Source organism: Tamandua tetradactyla, chromosome 14, assembly GCF_023851605.1.
Source record: "Tamandua tetradactyla isolate mTamTet1 chromosome 14, mTamTet1.pri, whole genome shotgun sequence".
NCBI classification, from domain to species: Eukaryota; Metazoa; Chordata; class Mammalia; order Pilosa; family Myrmecophagidae; genus Tamandua; species Tamandua tetradactyla.
Window position 1 is genome coordinate 70,310,333 of NC_135340.1, and position 20,654 is coordinate 70,330,986.

Genomic DNA, 20,654 nt, shown 5'->3' on the forward strand with positions numbered 1-20,654 from the left:
ATAGTGACTAAATGTAGAAATTTAAAACTGTTTTTGCATGAGGAAGAACAAAAGAATGTCAATACTGCAGAGTGTTGAAAATAGATGGCAATTCATATTTTAAAACTTCAACTTATATGTAAGACTAAAAGCAAAAAATGTTAATTTGGTACAAAAACGTTTTTGCATGAGGAAGAACAAAGGAAGGTCAATATTGCACAGTGTTGAAAATAGACGATAATTCATATTTTAAAACTTTAACTTATGTGTGAAAAGAAAAAAAAATTTGGTACAAAATTTATATTTTGACTAGTGCATCTCCTAATATAACTTATGGAGAGTTTAAATGAACACCATAAGTAACATGGAACCTTGAGGAGGGCATGAGATTTTGTAGGTTTGTCCAGAGTGATGCCCTGATAAATCCCAGAGTGACTTGAACAGTGAATAAAAAAGTACTTGCAAAGTCCCCTTGGGGGAATGGTCAGAAAGAGGGAAAATTCAATTTCCCCATTTAGAGAAGGCCTGATATTCTTGCAAGCAGTGGGGACAACAAAATCAATACATCGAATCCTCAGTCTTGGGGTTTGTTCATATGAAACATATCCCCACAAAGAATAGGCTAAGCCTACTTAAGAGTTAGGCCTAAGAGTCACCCCCCCCAGAGAACCTCTTTTGCTGCTCAGATGTGCCAATCTCTCAGCCAACATGGCAAGTGAACTCACTGCACCCCCCCCACCATGGGACATGACTCCCAGGAGTGTAAACCTTCCTGGCAGCGTGGGACAGAAATCCTAGAATGAGCTGGGACTCAGCATCAAGGGATTGAGAAAACCTTCTTGACTGAAAGGGGAAACAGAGAAATGAGACAAAGTAAAGTGTCAGTGGCTGAGATTTCAAATAGAGTCAAGAGGTTATCCTGGAGGTTATTCTTACGCATTACAGAGATAACCCTTTTTCAGTTTAAGGTGTATTAGAGAGACTAGAGGGAAGTGCCTGAAACTGTAGAGCTGTGTTCCAGTAGCCATGTTTCTTAAAGATGACTGTATAACGATACAAGTTTCACAAAGTGTGTGATTGTGAAAACCTTGTTCTGATGCTCCTTTTATGTACGGTATGGACAGATGAGTAAAAAATATGGATTAAAAATAAATAATAATCAGATCATGCACCCAAAATATAAAATAAATAAATAATAGGGGGGACATATGTTAAAATAAATTAGGTAGAGGGGGAATAAAAGACAAGGTGGAATTATAACAGAGAAGATATGACTTAACAAATGAGTGTGACTGCTGAATCATTATATTGATTATAGTCTCCCAGTGTCTTGGAGCAGGTAGAAGGAAAAACCTAAAATTGTGGAATTGTAACCCACATCAAACTCTGAAATCTGTTGTACAGTTAATTGTTGTGATGTACTTTGAAATGTATTGCTTTTTTTTGTATATATGTTATTTTTAACAATTAAAAAAAAATAAAGGAGAGGATACATGGGTTTTTCAGTGATAGAACGCTTGCCTTCCATGTGGGAGACCCGGGTTCTCCCTGACCATGCACCCCACACCACCCCAACCCTCCCCCCCCCAAAATGAAGGAAAGATTAAGACATTCCCAGAAAAACAAAAGCTAAGGAAGTTCATTACCACTAGACCTGTTCTACAACCAATGCATAAGAACTGCACTGAATTCAGTAAAGAAGAGAGTTATTCAAGCTGAGGACACTTGATAGCAATTCAAAACAGCATAAAGAATCAGACCTCCAATAAAAGTAGCCATTTGAGTAATTCTGAACAACAGAACTTCGTATTGTATTTTTTTTTTTTGGTATGTAACTCTACTTCTTACTTCTTATGGGTTCTAAAATGCAAATGCATAAAAGGTAAAAATAAATTTGCAGTTTCAAGCATATTAATATCAGGAAAGTTCTATTTTAAGTCAAAAACTGTTACTAAGGACAAAGATGGTCATTATAAACTGCTAAATGGATCAATTCAACAAAATGTAACAATTATAAATACACATGCAACTAAAAGCAGAGCCCCAAAATATATAAAGCAAATACTCACAAATTTGAAAAGAGAAATAGGCAGTTCTACATTAAGCACAAGAGGTTTTAGACCAGTTAGACAGAAGACCAACAAGGAAATACAAAACTTCAATGATATTCTAACCCAACTAGACCTAGGAGATCATACACAGAACACTTCACAACAGAATACATATACCGCTCAAGTGCACGTGGATCATTCTCCAGGATACACCATATCTTTAGGTCACAGAACAAGCCTCAGCAAATTAAAAACACTGAAACCATACAACATCTCTTCCCCAATCACAACAGAATGAAATTTAGAAACCAGTAACACAGAGAAAAGAAAAATTCAAATATGTGGAAATTAAACAACATACTCTTAAACAACCAATAAATTAAAGAGGAGAACATAAGGGAAGTTAAGAAATATCTAGACACAAATGAAAAGGAAAATACAACATACTAAAATTTATAGTATGCAGCAAAAGCAGTACTGAAAGGGAAATTTATAACCCTAAAAACTTCTATCAAAAAAGGACATCAAATCAGAGAACTAACCTCAAAACTAGAACTAGAAAAAGAGCAAACTAAACCCAAAGCAAGTAGAAGGAAGTAAATAACAAAGAATAGAGATAAATGAAATAGACGATAAAAGAAACAAACAATACAGAGACTCAACAAAATCAAGTTGGTTCTCTGAAAAGATCAATGAAATTGAAAACCTTTAGCTAGACTTATGAAAGAAAAAAGGGGACACAAATAACTAAAATCAGAAAAGAAAAGGGATATTACTACTGACCCAACTGAAATAAAAGGAACTATAAGAAGATACAATGAACATGTATGCCAACAAATTAGATAGCCTAGATGAATTGGACAAATTCTTAGAAACATACAAACTACCTACACTGACTCAAGAACAAAGAGAGATTAAGAGAAGCTCACAGAAAAAATGCCCCAGAGAAGTTGAGAGACAAAGAGACATGCAGAGGCTTAGAGAGAAGTCAAGTGAAGCCAGAAGCTGGAAGCAATGAAACCCAAGAGAAGGGGAAACCAGCAGAGGCTGCCACATGACAGAGGTATCCTGGATTGCCAGCAGACTTTCTTCAAGGAGAAGGACACCAGTCATTAGATTTATTTGTAATTTATTTTCAAAATTTCTTGTTCCTTGGATATCATCTTTTAACACTGATTAATGTTAAAAGCCAGAAATGAGCAATCAGGAAGTGATTTATTCAGCCCTGAGGTTTCTTCTGCCTCCCTCAGAGTCACAGAACAGATTAAGGCCTACTGGTACTCAAAAGACTGGGAAAACTGATGGCAAAGCATGTCCAATGTCCTGGCATCTTACTGCAGTGACTCTGGGGAAGCTTTGTTTACTATTGTTGATGACAGTCACAGTGCTGGGGGCAAAGATTTTTCAGTATATTCAAGAGAAACATCAACAAGAGGAAATTCTACAAAACCTCAGTCAAAACTACCACATTATGCAAAATGACAGCTACTTAAAGGGAACAACTTTTGACAAATAAGACTTTAGAATATGACATTCTCAAAAATGAAATGCTTCAGCAAAAATAGAAACTGGACTCACTCTGAAAAAAGAACATATGTCATAGAAAATATGGAATCTCTTCAAAATCTCTGCAAAACAGGTAAACTCGGGGAAGACAAATGGTTTTGTTGTGACATAAAATGTTATACCTTTTTACCACTGGAAATAAAAAGTGGAAGGAATGTAAACAGACTTGCCAAAAGTACAGATCACCCCTTACCTGCCAAAAGTACAGATCACCTCTTTTGAAGACAGATGACAAAGATGAACTGGCCTTCAATCAATCCCAAATTTATAAAAATTACTAACTGGATTATCATATAATGAAAAGGATCACAAATGGAAATGGATGGACAATGGCACACCTTCTGAAATTAATTTTGCCATAATAAGTTTGCCTTCTGGAAGAGGAAAATGTGCATTTTTAACCTTAACAAGAGTAATAAATATCGAGTGCTCTAAAATCTACAAGTGTATCTGTGAGAAGAGAATTCATCACACTTTCCTTGGTTCCATATAGGTAAAGAAGACAAAGTTGAAAACGGAATTTTCTTTCATTTTTTGTTTTCTGTATTAATTTTGATTCTTTACAAATAAATATTTTTGACTGTAAAAAAAAAAGAACAAAGAGAAAATCTTAACAAACCAATTACTAGGTAGAGACTGAATCAGCCATAAAAAAAAAAAAAAAAATTCACAATAAGGAAAAGCCCAGGACCTAGATGGCTTCAAAGGGAAATCCTACCAAATATTCCAAGAATTCTTAACACCAATCTTACTCAAACTCTTACAAATAGCTGAAAAGAGAACACTCCCTAACTTATTCTAGTAGGCCAGCATCACCCTCATACTTAAAGCCAGACAAAGATACCATAAGAGATCTTTTATGAATATAGATGCAAATATCTTTTATGAATATAGATGCAAAACGCTTCAACAAAATACTAGGAAACTGAATCCATTAGCATATAAAAATAATTTTACATCATGACAAGTGGGATTTAGCCCAGGAACAGAAGGGTGGTTCAATTCATATACACCACACATTAACAGAATTAAGGGGGAAAAAATGCATGATCATCTCAATTTGAGCAAAAAAGGTATCTGATAAAATGCAGTACCCCTTCTTGAAAAAACACTTAGAAAACTAGGAAAAGAAGAAAACTTCCTCAACATGTTAAAGGGCATATATGAAAAACACACAGCTAAAAGTATATTCAACGGTGAAAGGGCAAAAGCTTTCTAAGATAAGGAACAAAATAAGAATGCCCTCGGTCATCACTGTTAATCAACACTGAATGAAAATTTTAGTGAGAGCATTAGGTAAGAGAAAGAAATAAGGCAGCCAAATTGTAAAGGAAGAAGTGAAATTTTCCCTATTTATATGCAGATGACATTATCCTATATACAGAAAGTCTTGAATATCCCAACATAGCTAGTAGCACTAATAAACTATTTCAGCAAAGTGAAGGGGTACAAAAGCAACACAAATCAGTAGTGTTTTTATAAACCAGTAATGGGCAACCTGAAGAAGAAATCAAGAAAAAATTCCATTTACAGCAGCAAAAGTACCAATATTTAAGAATAAATCTAACCAAGGACGTAAAGGACTTGTACACAGAAAGCACAAAACACTGCTAAAAGAAACCAAAGAATACCTACATAAATGGAAGAACAGTCCATTTTCCTGAACTGGAAAACTAAGTATTGTTAAGATGTCAATTCTACCTTAAGGGATTTACGGATTCAATGCAATCTCAAACAAAATCCCAACAGCCTCCTTTGCAGAAATGGAAAAGCCAAGTATCAAATTTATATGGAAGGGTAGAGGGCCGTGAATAGTTAAAAACATCTTGGGGGGAGGAACCTAAAGAACTCACTTCCCAGTCTTAAAAGTTACCACATGTGCTGGTTTGAAAGGACGTATGCCCCCTAAGAAAAGCCATGTTTCAATATAAATCCCATTTCATAAAGGTAGAATAATCTCTATTCAATACTGTATGTTTGAAACTGTAATGAGATCATCTCCCTGGATTATGTGATTTAGTCAAGAATGGTTGTTAAACTGGAGTAGGGGATGACATGTCTCCACCCATTTGAGTGGGTCTTGATTGGTTTATTGGAGTCCTATAAAAGAGGAAACATTTTAGAGAAAGAGATTCAGAGAGAGCAACATTACGAAGCAGAGAGTCCACCAGCCAGCGACCTTTGGAGATGAAGAAGGAAAATGCCTCCCGGAAAGCTTCATGAAACCCGAAGCCAGGAGAGAAAGCTAGCAGATGACGCGGTATCCGCCATGTGCCCTTCCAGCCAAGAGAGAAGCCCTGACTGTGTTCGCCATGTGTCTTTTCACTTGACAGAGAAACCCTGAACTTCATCGGCCTTCTTGAACCAAGGTATCTTTCCCTGGATGCCTTTGATCGGACATTTCTATAACTTGTTGTGATTGGGACATTTTCTCGGCCTTAGAACTGTAAATTAGCAACTTATTAAATTCCCCTTTTTAAAAGTCATTCCATTTCTGATATATTACATTCTGGCAGCTAGCAAACTAGAACACCACAATAGAGTGGGCTAAGCAGGCAGAGTTGTCACCTGCCATGCTGGAGACCTGGGTTCGCTTACCGGTGCCTGTCCATGCAAAACGAAAAAATTTAAAATTTCCACAACAGACTTCAGAAAACATGGTAGAATAAGAGGCAAAACTCACTCTTCCACCAAAAACACCTAGAAAACAAGCAGAAACTGTCCAAAGTAGAGGTTCTAAGACTTGGGAGACCAGGGAAGGACCATTGCAACATACAAGGAAGAGCTAGACAAAGAAACGGAGAAATTGTGTGGTGAGTGAACTCAACCATGGTTCCCAGTGCCCGTCCTCCACCCCCAAGGCTGACAGCTTTGGATCCACTGGTTCTTACCGAGCTTGCTGCTACTGCAGATGGTAGAGATGGGGAGACCCTCCCCCAAGGAAAAGAGGGACATGTGGCACAGTTCTTATCCAACTGTTGGCTGGAGAGGTTGATTCTTCTGAGTCATGCAACCTTTATCCCTTCTAGGCAGGAGCCTGGAGCACCCATAGCACCACTGTTTTCACAGAGAACCTCAACTCCACCACGTTCCTGTTGCCCATACTCTACCCTCAAGGCCAACAGTTTCTGGTCTGTCCAAACCCTGCCCAGTTGGCTACTGTGGACTGACTGGGATGGGCAAATAAGCCCTCCCACCTGGGATTAAAGGTGGACACAGCACAGTTCTGATTCAACTGCTTGTTAATGAAATTGGACCGTGGGGTCCTACAGCCTTGATTGTTTCTGGACAAGTGCCCACAGCACCACTGTATCATTATTTCTATCCGCCTCCAAAATAGAGGGGACAGAAGGCTAAAAAAGAACTTACATTTGTAGGGCTGTGGGGAAAAAGTTGCCAGCAGGCGTCATCTGCTGGGAAAGCCGGAAAGGTGCAGTACTGGGAAGCTGCTTTCTTGACTCTCTCACCAGGGCCCTTTGAAACTGATATGTAGCCCCTGTGTGGGGCCCTGGTCCTGTTCTGGCCAGGAAATAATGACAAAACAAGTGCCAAAAAGGACATTTAACATGAACCCAATCAATAACAATATCTTAGAAAAGAGGGAAACCAGGCTTCAAAATAATCTTACCAAGATATCAGATGAAAGGGAAAGCTATAAATTCTGACATTAAGAAAAAACAAAGATCTTCAATCAGTGACTAACTTCACACACGTGGATGAACTAAAGAAGAGCAAACTAAACCCAAAGCAAACAGAAGGACAAAAATAACGAAGATTAGGGTGGAAGAAATAAAACAGAGAGAAAAACAAATAGAATCAACAAAACCAAAAACAGGTTCTTTGAAAAGATAAAGAAAAATGACAAACCTTTAGCTAGACTGACACACACACACACAAATAGAGGACACAAATAGAGGACATAAATAACTAAAATTAGAAATGTATTACTACAATCCCCACATAAATCAAATGGATCATAGTAGGCTCCTAGAAAAAACTGAATGCCAATAAATTAGATAACCTACATCAAAAAAGACAAAATTCCTAGATGCACACAAACTACCTACACAGAATTAAGAACAAAGAGAAAAAGACTGACTCAGTCATCAAAACCTCTGACAAAGAAAAACCCAAGACCAGATGGCTTCACCGGTGAGTGAGACTCATGATTCAAAGAATTAACAACAATCCTGCTCAAACTCTTCTAAAAATGTGTATAACAGGGAATGCTTCCTAACTCATTCTATAAGATCAACTCAATATCAAAGCCATATAAATATTTCACAAAAAAAGAAAATTACAGCACTTCCCCAAAAACAACCAACCAAGCAAAACAAACAAAAAACATACAAAAATTCAACAAACGGTGCTGCAATAACAGGATACTCACATGGAAAAATAATGATGTGACCCTGTCATAAAGCATACAAAAAAAAAAGAAAGACAATTACAGATCAATATCCCTTATCAATATAAATGCAAAATGTCCCCAACAAAACACTAGTGAACTGAATCCAACAGCACACTAAAAGAACGATATACTACAATCAAGTGAAATTTATCCTGGAAATGCAAGTGATCTAATATAAGAAATCAACTAATGTAATACACCACATGAACAGAACGAAGGAAAAAAGCACATGATTATCTCAACTTATGCAGAAGAGGCTTCTGCCAAAATCCAACACCCAGTCTTGATAAAAACATACAGAATACTAAGAACAGAAGGAAACTTTCTCAACATGATAAAGGGCATATGTGAAAAATTCCCAGCTAACATCACACTCAATGTGAAAGACTGAAAGCTTTCCCTCTAAAATATGGAACAAGACAAAGATGTCCACTATCACACTGTGATCCAACAATGTGCTGGAATTGCCAGCCAGAGCAACAGGGCAAGAAAAATAAAATGGCATCCACATTGGGAAGGAAGTAAAACTTTTCCTATTTGCAGAGGACATTATCCTAGAGAGAGAGAATCCTGAAAAATCCACAATACAGCTACTAGAGTCAATAAATGAATTCAGCAAAGTGGCAGGGTACAAGATCAAGGTCAAAACTCAATTGAGGTGCTTTTGTTTTTATTTTTTTGCATGGGCAGGCATCGGGAATCGAACCCAGGTCTCTGGCATGGCAGGCGAGAATTCTACCACTGAGCCACCATCACACCAACCCAGTCGAGTTTTTTGTACATAAACAATGAACAATCTGATGGGAAAATCAAGAAAAATTACACTTACAATAGCAACTAAATGAATCAAGTATCTGGGAATAAATCTAGCCAAGACTGTAAAGGAGTTATACATGGAAAACTATAAAACATTGCTAAAAGAAACCAAAGACCTAAATAAACGGCAGGATATTCCATGTTCATGGACTGGAAGACTAAATGTTAAGATGTTAAATCTAGCCAAAGTGATTTACACATTCAATGTAACTGCAATCAAAATTCCAACAACTGGGTGGGCTATGGTGGCTCAGCAGGCAAGGACGCTTGCCTGCCATACCAGAGGACCCGGGTTCGATTTCCAGTGCCTGCCCATGTTAAAAAAAAAAATTCCAACAACCCTCTTAGCAGAAATGGAAAACCTAAGCATCAAAATTATACAGGTAAGTTAGGGGCCCGAAATGCTAATGTTGAAAACAGAAGAATAAAGTTGGAGGACTCACAAGTTCCCATCTTAAAACTTATTACAAAGCCACAGTAAACTAAACAGCATGTGACAGAGGGACACACTGAGCACTATATGCCCCAAGTTTCAGCAGAACACCAGTGCTGAGGTGCATTATTAGGGCTCTATCATCTGCAGCTTTGGGCTGCCACTTGCCTGACTGTGCTCTGTGTGCTCTCCATGACTGAGAACACCACCCTCACTGAAACCATGATTAAACCTACAATTATAGGCACTGAAACCATGATTAAACCTACAATTATAGGCATCCTCTACCAAGATTTCCCCAACACTCTCACTCTGGCCACCAACCACTATAGTACCAGGAACCTGTGAAAACTACTACTGCTTATACTGTATCCAGGCTAACACTGCTCATACTATTTGCTTCTGGATAGAATGTAAAGGTTAAAAACTACTGCCCACATAATTCAACCGTTAGTGATTGCCACGTGGTAAATGGTACAGAATTCTGTTCTGCTCCTACTGCCACTGTTGCCAACCAACTCTATAGCTAAAACTGCAACTCAGTCTTTCTCTTCTACAGCTCAGTCTTCCCTTTGTTATTGGTTTCTAGTTTTGTTCCCTTGTGGTCAGAGAAGACACACTGTATGATTTCAGTATTTTTTAATCCATTGAGACTTGTTTTGCCATGGAACATATGGTGTATCCTAGAGAATGATCAATATGGGCTAAAGAATGTATTCAGCTCTTTTTGGGTGAAGTATTCGATATTTGTCTGTAAGGTCAAGTTGGTTTATAGTACCTCTCCTCCACCCTGTCATTACATCAGGTACAACAAATACCACTTTCACTCCAACTTCACAACCTGTACGCAAGTCTACCTTTGGTGGAGACAGTTTCATTGGATGAATTCTTGCCTTGGGTGTGCAGGTTGTAATTTTCTTTCTCTATAAATTCTGCAAATCTAAAGAATGAAATTACCACACTCTATAAACACCATTAAATTAACACAAACTTGATTCATTCGAGTAATTCACTGAAACAAAAAATATTATCTTTCAAGATGATCCACATGGAAGACACTATTCCAGGATCTTTAAATTTCCAAAGGATGCGATAATTTAGAGCATCATCCTTGAAAAATCAGTTAAATCATTTTGCTCAATGGAAATATTTTAAATATTCTGCCTGAATCCTGTGGCTGTCTTTTATTTTAAACTGCTGCTGCTGTAAGGTTATGCTCTCTCTTGACATGCCAAATGTAACTTTCTGTAAGCAATGGAAAATATTGTCCAGTGCAGACAACTTCCTGACCCTTGGCTGTTTAAATGTAACCATTTTAAAGTTTGAAAGCGACATTTCATCCTAACTCTGGATACAGTCTAATGGCCAGAACTGAAAAAATTTGTGCCAAATGAGCACCAATCAGGTGGATTTTTGGTTATCATTTAAAATTAAACTGTACCCATAGAGTAAACTTTGTGCTTGATATTTTTCTACATTAGAAAGACGATGCCACAAAGAGATCTGGAAAATCTACATTCCAGATTTAAAGAAATGTTGGGATACTAACAATAAATGTACAGGAGGTTATTATTCATACTTGTAAAGCACCTTCTATCATTAAGGAAAAAAAGAACAGTGCCTTAAAAGACAGACTGAAAGGTAAACTGTTAACTTCTGTTTGTGATTTGTTCTTTCACATTAAGGAAGGTAAAGGTTGGTTCTGAGGGTATAACTGTTGCCATAGGCACAGCAAAGTTGCTTTTAGATACTAAACTGTTACTACTTAATAGAAAATTTGCCTGTTCACTTCAGAGCTGAGTAACTTAACCTAAATAATGTTATACAAAGTTGAAAGCGTTCATGTATTAAAACTCAACATTTTTCTTATGACTGTTCAAAACTATGTAAAAATATAACTGGTTTTCCTTTGTACTTCAAAAAAAAGTATCCTAACATTGTACCTTGAAATGATTTCCATCAAGCTTTCTTGAAAAGTAACTTTCACAAGGCTAGAAGGATGTAAGTTTTTAGAATAATTTACTAACTCTTTAAAAGAGACAAGCACTTTAAATTTTCAAGCAACAATATGACCAAAGTAATTTTAGAAAATCTAAGAATTTTTGGTTGATCAGATTACAGTAAATCTATAGTATTACTGCTTTATTACCATCCCACATAAATTGATTGAACTTTCTTATCCTTGCGCTTCCTTTCTTCTTGTTGGTTTTAATTCCCACAGCGTAATGAGCACACATACTTTTACCTCTAGTTTTCTGGTGAAACACTAGTTTTTTTCGATTTAGAGCAAATTTCAAAAGGGTTATGTCACGGTTAGGTTCATGTGTCAACTTGGCCAAGTGGTGGTACCTGTTTGCCTGGTTGGGCAAGTGCTGGCCTGTCTGCTGCAATGAGGACATTTCATAGTATTAATCATGATTGCATCAGCTGCATCCATAGCTGATTCCATGTATAATCAGCCAAGGAGTGTGTCTTCTGCAATGAGTGATGCTTAATCTAATCACTGGAAGCCTTTTAAGGAGGATTCAGAAGAGAAAGGCTCTTCCTGCTTCAGCTGGCAAGCCTCTCCTGTGGAGTTCATCCAGACTCTCCATTGGAACGTCAGCTTCACAGCCTGCCCTGTGGATTTTGGATTCTGCGTTCCCATGGTCAGGTGAGACACTTTTACAAATTTTATATTTGCGAGTGTTCCCTGCTGATTATGTTTTTCTAGAGAACCCTAACTAATACAGGTTATTTCTCTCTTGCCTTTTCCACACGGATTAACTCACAGGCTTAAATTAGTTTAAAATGGGCCTTCTGTTTTTCTAGAATACCATTAAAGTTTCTTCATTTTCATTTCTTTAACCTATGATTGCTGAGCTTAGCACTTGGTTTTCAGTATTTTATAGTAGGAAAGACAAATTACTTAGTCCATTTCATAAACTGAAACTCTTCGCATTTATCTAGATAATTATATCAAAGGGTCTTAAAATGAAGATCTACAGTTTTTCTGTTACTTGTTGGTACAGCTAACATTTGTTTTACTTGCACATTTGAATATAAACCTAGTATTTTCAAGTGCTATACTTAAAATCTCTGGCTTCAAAGGTTTGGGGTAGGTTAGTTTACCTCACGCTCTGTTCCCGTTAGTAGTAATATTCTAGGTACCTCACAAAATTTATCACAGTACGATGGCTGTTAGTTTTTAGTGAGTGCTATAAGCTATAAGCTATAAGCTATGAAATGCATCTGGAAATATACAGAATTTCCATTTCATCCAAAAGTGGCAAAAATTAGTGACTATGTAAGGTGACAGTGTCATGAATGGTCTAAAAGATGTTTGTTCACTTTCTTATTTTAGGTGACCTCTGTAAGTCAGAAAAACGTATTTTTAAATACATTTTTAAAAATGCCTTTTGAAGGACAAATACTTATGGTCTCACTGATATGAACTAACATTACTGAATGATCTTCAAGAATTTCAGTAACGAACAGACCATAAGGAGATAGAAATAGGGTACATATTGGGTAATTGGAGCTGAAGGGCTACATATTGGGCAACAGGACTGATTGTAAGCATTCAAAAATGGACAGTACAATACTACCTAATTGTAATACAATAATGTTAGTATACTGAATGAAGTTGAATGTGAGAATGAAAGACGCAGGAGGGCTGGGGGCACAAATGAAATCAGAAGGAAAGACAGATGATAAAGACTGAGATGGTATAACCTAGGAATGCTTAGAGTGTATAATGATAGTGACTAACTGCAGAAATTTAAAACTGTTTTTGCATGAGGAAGAACAAAGGAATGTCAATACTGCAGGGTGTTGAGAAAAGATGGTAATTCATATTTTAAAACTTTATGTGTGAAACTAAAACAAAAAATGTTTATTTGGTACAAAATCTATATTTTGACTAGTGTATTTCCTAATACAACTTATGCGGGCAGTTCAGTTGACACCATAAGTATGGTACCTTGAGTAGGGCAGATTTCATAGGTTCGTCCAGAGTGAGGCCCGGATAAATCCAAGGGTGATTTGAACACTGAATAAATAAGTATTTGCAAAATGCCCTTGGGGGAATGGCAAGAAAGGGGGAAAATTCAACTTCCCCATATGAAGAATTCCTGATATTCTCACAAGCAGTGGAGACAGCCAAAGCAATAGGCCAAGCTCTCAATCTTTGGGTTTGTTCATATGAAACTTACCCTGCAAAGGACAGGCTAAGCCTACTTAAAATTAGGCCTAAAAGTCACCCCCAAAGAACCTCTTTTGTTGCTCAGATGTGGCCTCTCTCTCAGCCAACACAACAAGCAAACTCACTGCCCCCCCCATAGGAAATGACTCCCACATAAACTGTAACTTCTGTTTGTGATTTGTTCTTTCACATTAAGGAAAGTAAAGGTTGGTTCTGAGAGTATAACTGTTGCCATTGGTGTAGTAAACTTGCTTTTAGATACTAAACTGTTACTATTTAATAGAAAACTTGTCTATTTACTTCAGAGCTGAGTAACTTAACCTAAATAATGTTACACAAAGTTGAAAGTGTTCATGTATTAAACCTCCCAACATTTTTCTTATGACTTTTCAAAACTATGTAACTAAAGATATGATTGACATGACTCCCAGGAGTATAAACTTTTGGGGCAACGTGGATAGAAATCCTAGAATAAGCTGGGACTCAGCGTCTAGGGATGGAGAAAACATTCACAACCAATAGGGGGAAGAGAGAAACAAGACAAAACAAAGTATCAACGGCTGAGAGATTTCAAACAGAGTGGAAAGGTTATCCTGGAGGTTATTCTTATGCATTGTATAGACATCACCTTTTTAGTTAAGGTATAATGGAGAGGCTGGAGAGAAGTGCCTGAAAACGTAGAGCTGTGTTCCTGTAGCCACATTTCTTTAAGATGACTGTATAATGATAGAGCTTTTGTAATGTGACTGTGGTTGTGAAAACCTTGTGTCTGATGCTCCTTTTATCTACCTTACGGACAGATAAGTAAAACATATGGATTAAAATAAATAATAGGGGGAACAAATGTTAAAATAAATTTAGTAGGTTGATATGCTAGTGATTAACGAAAGGGAGAGGTAAGGGGTATGGTAAAAATGAACTTTATTCTTTCTTCTTTTTGTATCTTTTTCTGAATTGATACAAATGTTCTAAGAAATGATCATGATGATGAATATAAAAAAGTGTCTTTTGAATATTTTTGAACAATGTATTTACATAATCGCATAAAAATAAACTGCCATCTATTGCATGCTATGGTCTATGCTCAAAAGGAAACCATAAGTACTACGACAGCAACAGCAAAGGTAAATAATAGGGGGAGGGACAAGAGTTAAGAGGAGGTTTAGATTTTTTATTTCACAAGGGTGTGTTCATTGACTTACTTTCTCTTGGGAAAAATGAAATCATCTAAAATTGAGAATGTTGATGGACTGTGGACTTTTGGCACTACACACGATGACTGACAAATACAGGTGGCTGAAGGATGCACTGGCTGAGAAGCAGATTGGCAAATAATGGTGTATACTTATGAAGGAAGGTTGCGCTGATACAAACAAGAACAAAGTTGTGAGGCATGCAATGATGTCAATGTACATGCAGGACATTTGGTGAGGCAAAGAAACCAGGAACAAAAAAACAACGATGGTATGGTCTCCTTTAAAAAATGCTTACAAGAAAAAGGGGCCTCCCAGAATTTATAAAGAGATTGTTCAACTCAACAACAAAAAGACAGCCAACCCAATTACAAAATGGGAAAAAGACTTGAACAGACACCTACCAGAAGAGGAAATATGGATGGCCAAGAGGCACATGAAGAGATGCTCAATGCCCCTGGCCATTAGAGAAATGCAAATCAAAACCAAAATGAGATATCATCTCACACCCACCAGAATGGCCATTATCAACAAAACAGAAAATGACAAGTGCTGGAGAGGATGCGGAGAAAGAGGCACACTTATCCACTGTTGGTGGGAATGTCAAATGGTGCAACCACTGTGGAAGGCAGTTTGGGCGGTTCCTCAAAAAGCTGAATATAGAATTGCCATACGACCCAGCAATACCATTGCTAGGTATCTACTCAAAGGACTTAAGGGCAAAGACACAAACGGACATTTGCACACCAATGTTTATAGCAGCGTTATTTACAATTGCAAAGAGATGGAAACAGCCAAAATCTCCATCAACAGAAGAATGGCTAAATAAACTGTGGTATATACATACGATGAAATATTATGCAGCTTTAAGACAAGATAAACTTATGAACCATGTAATAACATGGATGGACCTAGAGAATATTATGCTGAGTGAGTCCAGCCAAAAACTAAAGGACAAATACTGTATGGTCCCACTGATGTGAACGGACATTCGAGAATAAACTTGAAATATGACATTGGTAACAGAGTCCAGCAGGAGTTAGAAACAGGGTAAGATAATGGGTAATTGAAGCTGAAGGGATACAGACTGTGCAACAGGACTAGATACAAAAACTCAAAAATGGACAGCACAATAATACCTAAGTGTAAAGTAATCATGTTAAAACACTGAATGAACCTGCATCTGAGCTATAGGGGTTTTTTTGTTTGGTTTTTTTTTACTATTATTACTACTTTTATTTTTTCTCTATATTAACATTTTATATCTTTTTCTGTTGTGTTGCTAGTTCCTCTAAACCGATGCAAATGTACTCAGAAACGATGATCATGCATCTATGTGATGATGTTAAGAATTACTGAGTGCATATGTAGAATGGTATGATTTCTAAATGTTGTGTTAATTTCTTTTTTTTTTCTTTCCGTTAATAAAAAAAAAAAGAAAAAGGGGCCTCTAAATTGTAAGCTTTTAGAGCAGACACATTAAGTCTGGAGTGGTGATCATTATTTCTGAATTTTGAGATGCCATATATATATATATATATATATATATATATATATGAAACCTGATATTTAGAGATAAAATGAAGCAAATCAGATTGGGGTTAAAGTAATTCAGAATACAAGGGTAAGGAAGACAGTGTGTTTATTTTAGAACCACATATACTCTTTGAGACCAAAGAAAAAAAGGTTTATTTGGTCTGGAACTGAAATTTTCTATAGTGCAAAATCTAACTCAACCTATCTGTATAACTCATTTGAATAACTGAAATACAGAGAGCCAAGAATAAGAAAGAGGACCTTTAATCTTGTATAGATTATAATGCCTAGATACATCCTAGAGTATTTAAGCAGATAATCAAAAAGTATCAGCAAAGTCCCTTGAGGGATGGAAGAAAGAATATGGAACTATTAAACTTTACCATCAGGGAATCCTGATACTGTGTCAAGCTTCAGGAACACCTGAATCAATAGACCATGCCCTCGAGCCTGAGGCTTACTCAGGTGAAGCTTATGTTGGTAGCGGAGAAGCTTAGATTACCTACAGGCATGCCTAAGAGTTACCTCTGGAGAACCTCTGTTGTTGCTCAGATGTGGCCTCACTCTTTCTAAGCCCAACTCTGCAAGTGAAATCATTGCCCTCCCCTCTATGTGGTTCATGACATCCAGGGGTGAAAGTCTCCCTGGTGACATGGGAGATGATTCCCAGGGTTGAATCCAGACCTGGCACCATGGGATCAACAATTCCATCCTGACCAAAACGGGAAAAAGAAGTGTCACTAATAAAATATCAGTGGCAGAGTTCAAATAGAGTCAAGAGGCTACTCTGGAGGTTGCTCTTACGCAAGCTTCAGTCAGACCTTGCTACCTATCATAATTTGCCAAACCCCAACTAGGACCCTTCCAGCCAATCCTAAAGAACACTTAGGGCAATATATAAAATTCCACAAGAGTTCCTTGCACTAGAGTAACTTTCCAGTAACCTACAACCTCCAGATGGGTCCCTGGTCCAGATAAACCCTGAAACCTAGAGGGCCCAACCTCTCCAGAACATCATATAGTTTCATCTCCCTACCCCATATTAGTAAGAAAACCTTCCAATATGAAAAATCTAGAATTGCCACAGCCCAAACACTCCTAAGGAGAGGGATGGAAAGATCAAAGGTGATGGTGGAATTATACAGTGAAGATAGGATTTAACAAATGAATATGAATGCTGAATCATTAAATTGGTATCTCTTTTAGTCTTCAGTACCTCAGAACAGCTAGAAGTAAAAACCTATAATGGAAATGTAACCCATGTCTGAAATATGTTCTACAACTAATTGTGGTGCTGTGCTTTGAAATTTATTGCTTTTTTGTATATATGTTATTTTTCACAAAAAAAAGAAGGAAAAACAGTTAATTGTGATGGTGAAAAAATATTTAAGCCTTCTAGCCTCCTATATTCTGGAGCAGCTAGAAGGAAAAATCTGAGAGGATGGTATGGTAACCCATGACAAACTCTGGGATCTGTCCTGTAACTTACTTGTTGAAGAGTGCTTTGAAAACCATTGCTTTTTTATTTCTTTTCTTTGTATATAGGTTATACTATATAATTAAAAAGTTTAAAAAATAAAAATAAACTATCATCTTAAAAAAAAGACTTTATCATGGAAGTAAATAGACAATATATAAAATGGTAGAAAATGTTTAGAAAGCACATATCTGATAAGGGTTTAATATCCAGGATATATAAAGAAATCATACAATGCAGCAACAAAAAGACAAACAACCCAATTTAAAAATGGGCAGAAGACCTAAACAGACATTTCTTCAAAGAAGGTTCATAAACAGCCAATATGCACATGAAAGCATGCTTAACATCACTGGCTATTAGGCAAATGCAAATCAAAATCCTGAAATATCATTTGACACCTATTAGAATTGCTACTATCTAAAAAAAGGAAAAGAACAGATTGTCGGCAAGGATGTAGAAAAACAGGAACGCTCACAGATTGCCAGTGAGAATGTCAAATGCTGTAGCCACTGTGGGAAATGGTTTGGTGGTTCCACAGAAAATTGAACATTACCCTGTGACCTGGCAATCCCTCTTCTAGCTATATATTCAAAAAGAACTAGAAGCAGAGACTCAGACAGATATCTGTTGAAAGTTCAAAGCAGCATTATTCACAATACTCAAAAGGTAAAAGCAACACAAGTGTCTATCAATGAATGAATGGATAAATAGAATGTGGTATATACATACGATGAAATATTTTCAGCCATTAAAAGAAATGAAGTCTGATACATGCAACAACATAGATGAAACTTAAAGAAAACATGTCGAGAGATGAAACTTAGAAAGAGAGATGAAACTTAAAGAAAACATGTCGAGAGAAATAAGGTAGACACAAAGGGACAAGAATTGTATGATCTACACAAAAGAAATAATGAGAATATGCAAATTCATAGTCAGAAATTAGAATACAGGTTACCAGGGGTAGAGACGGCAGGTGAGAGAAATGGGGAATTAATACTTAATTGGTACCAAAGTGTCCCGTTTAGGGTGATGGAAACGTTCTGTTACTAGTTGGTGAGGGTACTACACCACTATGAATGTAATTAACTCCTCTGAATTGTATACTTGAAAGAGGTTAGTGAAAATAGGAAATTTTAGGTTATATAACACTAGAATAAAAATTTTAAAAAATAATAAAACCACGGAGATGTAAAACAGAAAGTGAATCTGAATGTAAACTATGGAGTATAGATAATAACATAATTACAGTAATATTGTTTCATCAATTGTAACAAATGTAAAATGTTAATAGAGAAAATTGGGGGCATGATTTTTCTGTAAAGATGGAACTGTTCTAATAAGGGAATTTTCAGTTAAAAATATTTTTAATCACCTTGTTAGATACACAGATTTCTAAATCCTCTTCCCCAACCCACCTCCAATGATTTTAGTTCAGAATATCTGGTGGAAAACAAGAATCTGCATTTTGAACAAGCACCTAGTGATTCAGAAAGAAATGTAAGAAAGGTCAAATTCTGAGAGGAAATTTACTTAAAAAGGAGGAAGGGAATTCATTCTGACAAGGGCAAATTTATGTATCATATCTGATTGCCCTTCACAAAATCCTTCACCACCAGGCCTTAAATCTGTATATGTACAGACTTATAATATTTGTATTTACGGCCTTACCCCAAGCTTATATCATCATCTACAAACAGGTCATATACATATCTTAAATAAAGCTATGCACTTTCTCCCTTTTGTGCCTTTGCTCAAATTAACTATCTTTCTTTCCACTTAGATAGCCCTTTCAGACTCAAATTTCATGATCCCGGACAAATGTCAGCTCCTTTCTGAGTCTTTTCATTTACGACGCTCTCCAACCCATTTCCAGTAATTAAACAGCACCTCATCTGTGGCCCCTAACACTCTACATAAGCCCACTACCACACCACACGCGGACATTCTTATCAACTTCTACACACTGTGGAACATCCCACGTCGTCTTCATCTCGATGGACACGGACCTAAGGATGAAGGGTGACTGGGCATGAGTTCAAAGAAGTTTACTGAATTACAGAATTTGGCCCATGGACAAGTTTGGCCGAGCAGCCCTAAGAGACACCCCAAATCCCCACAGATACCGCTTGGGACCGCTTCTGAACCTCGTAGCAGCCAGCCTCCCCGAAGTATGGCCCCCGGTTACCAGCCCCATTTGCGACGTCCGAAAGAAGAAACCCTCCATGCGAGAAGTACAGGCCGAAATTCTCGGCAAAACCACCCTCTCTCGGGAGCAACGCGAGGAACTCTGGTCGAATCCCGCGGACTTGCGGGTACCCGGTGCGAGGCGGCGCGGCCCGGAACCCGTACTGGGCTCAGCCGTCTCACCTTACAATCGTTGCGGACGAACATCATGCCATGGCCGGGATAGATTGGTCCCGAACAAAAATAACACTTCTCGATCCGCATATTGAACCCGCGTGCGTACCCACGGCCAAAAGCCGAGTTGGAGGGGAAGTGACGTACACCGCCACAGGAAGCGATTCTCTTCTTAATCAACCCCGGCAAACGCAAGCGTCCTCAGCTGTTGCAGAACGAGGTGACGCGGCTGACACCTAATTGTGCCACCTGGCGGCCGGCGGCCAAATTGCTGCTGTCTGGCTCAGGCGCCGAGCTCCCTACAAGGCCTAGGCTGACCCTGCTATGGCAGAGAATAACGTGCTCTGAACCAGCTCCTGAATTTGGCCTCACAGGACCTATTTTCCCTCTCCTACGTATTCTATACGTCAGCATTTGCGCATATCTTTTATAACTTATCTTTGTTCTGGAGGGCTGTCCGTACCTTGAGTTGCCTGTGAGGAACGCAGTTCGCGGTCTCCCAGCCCCGCCCCTGATTCCCGTCCTCCGCGGATTTGCTCGGGGTGAGCCGTGGCTCTCCGTCCACCCCCGCTCCCACCCCCACCTTTCGAAGTAATACGCATATATAGCAAAAACAATTTCATAGGAAACTGAAGTTACCTCCCC

The 20,654-nt window shown here is 37.8% G+C and overlaps 1 protein-coding gene and 1 pseudogene across 1 annotated transcript in view; one reads left to right on the top strand and one right to left on the bottom strand.

Annotated features, from left to right (window-relative positions):
• RSL24D1 (ribosomal L24 domain containing 1) overlaps positions 1–20,394 on the bottom strand; it is a 61,270-nt gene extending 40,876 nt beyond the window's left edge. Inside the window, exon 1 of the mRNA XM_077127958.1 lies at positions 20,019–20,394. Within this exon, the coding sequence (XP_076984073.1) occupies positions 20,019–20,099 (81 nt within the window). The 5' untranslated portion in view covers positions 20,100–20,394. The remainder of the gene's footprint in view (positions 1–20,018) is intronic.
• On the top strand, positions 3,226–4,089 carry LOC143656523 (killer cell lectin-like receptor 2; annotated as a pseudogene).
• Positions 20,395–20,654: the final 260 nt, after the last annotated feature.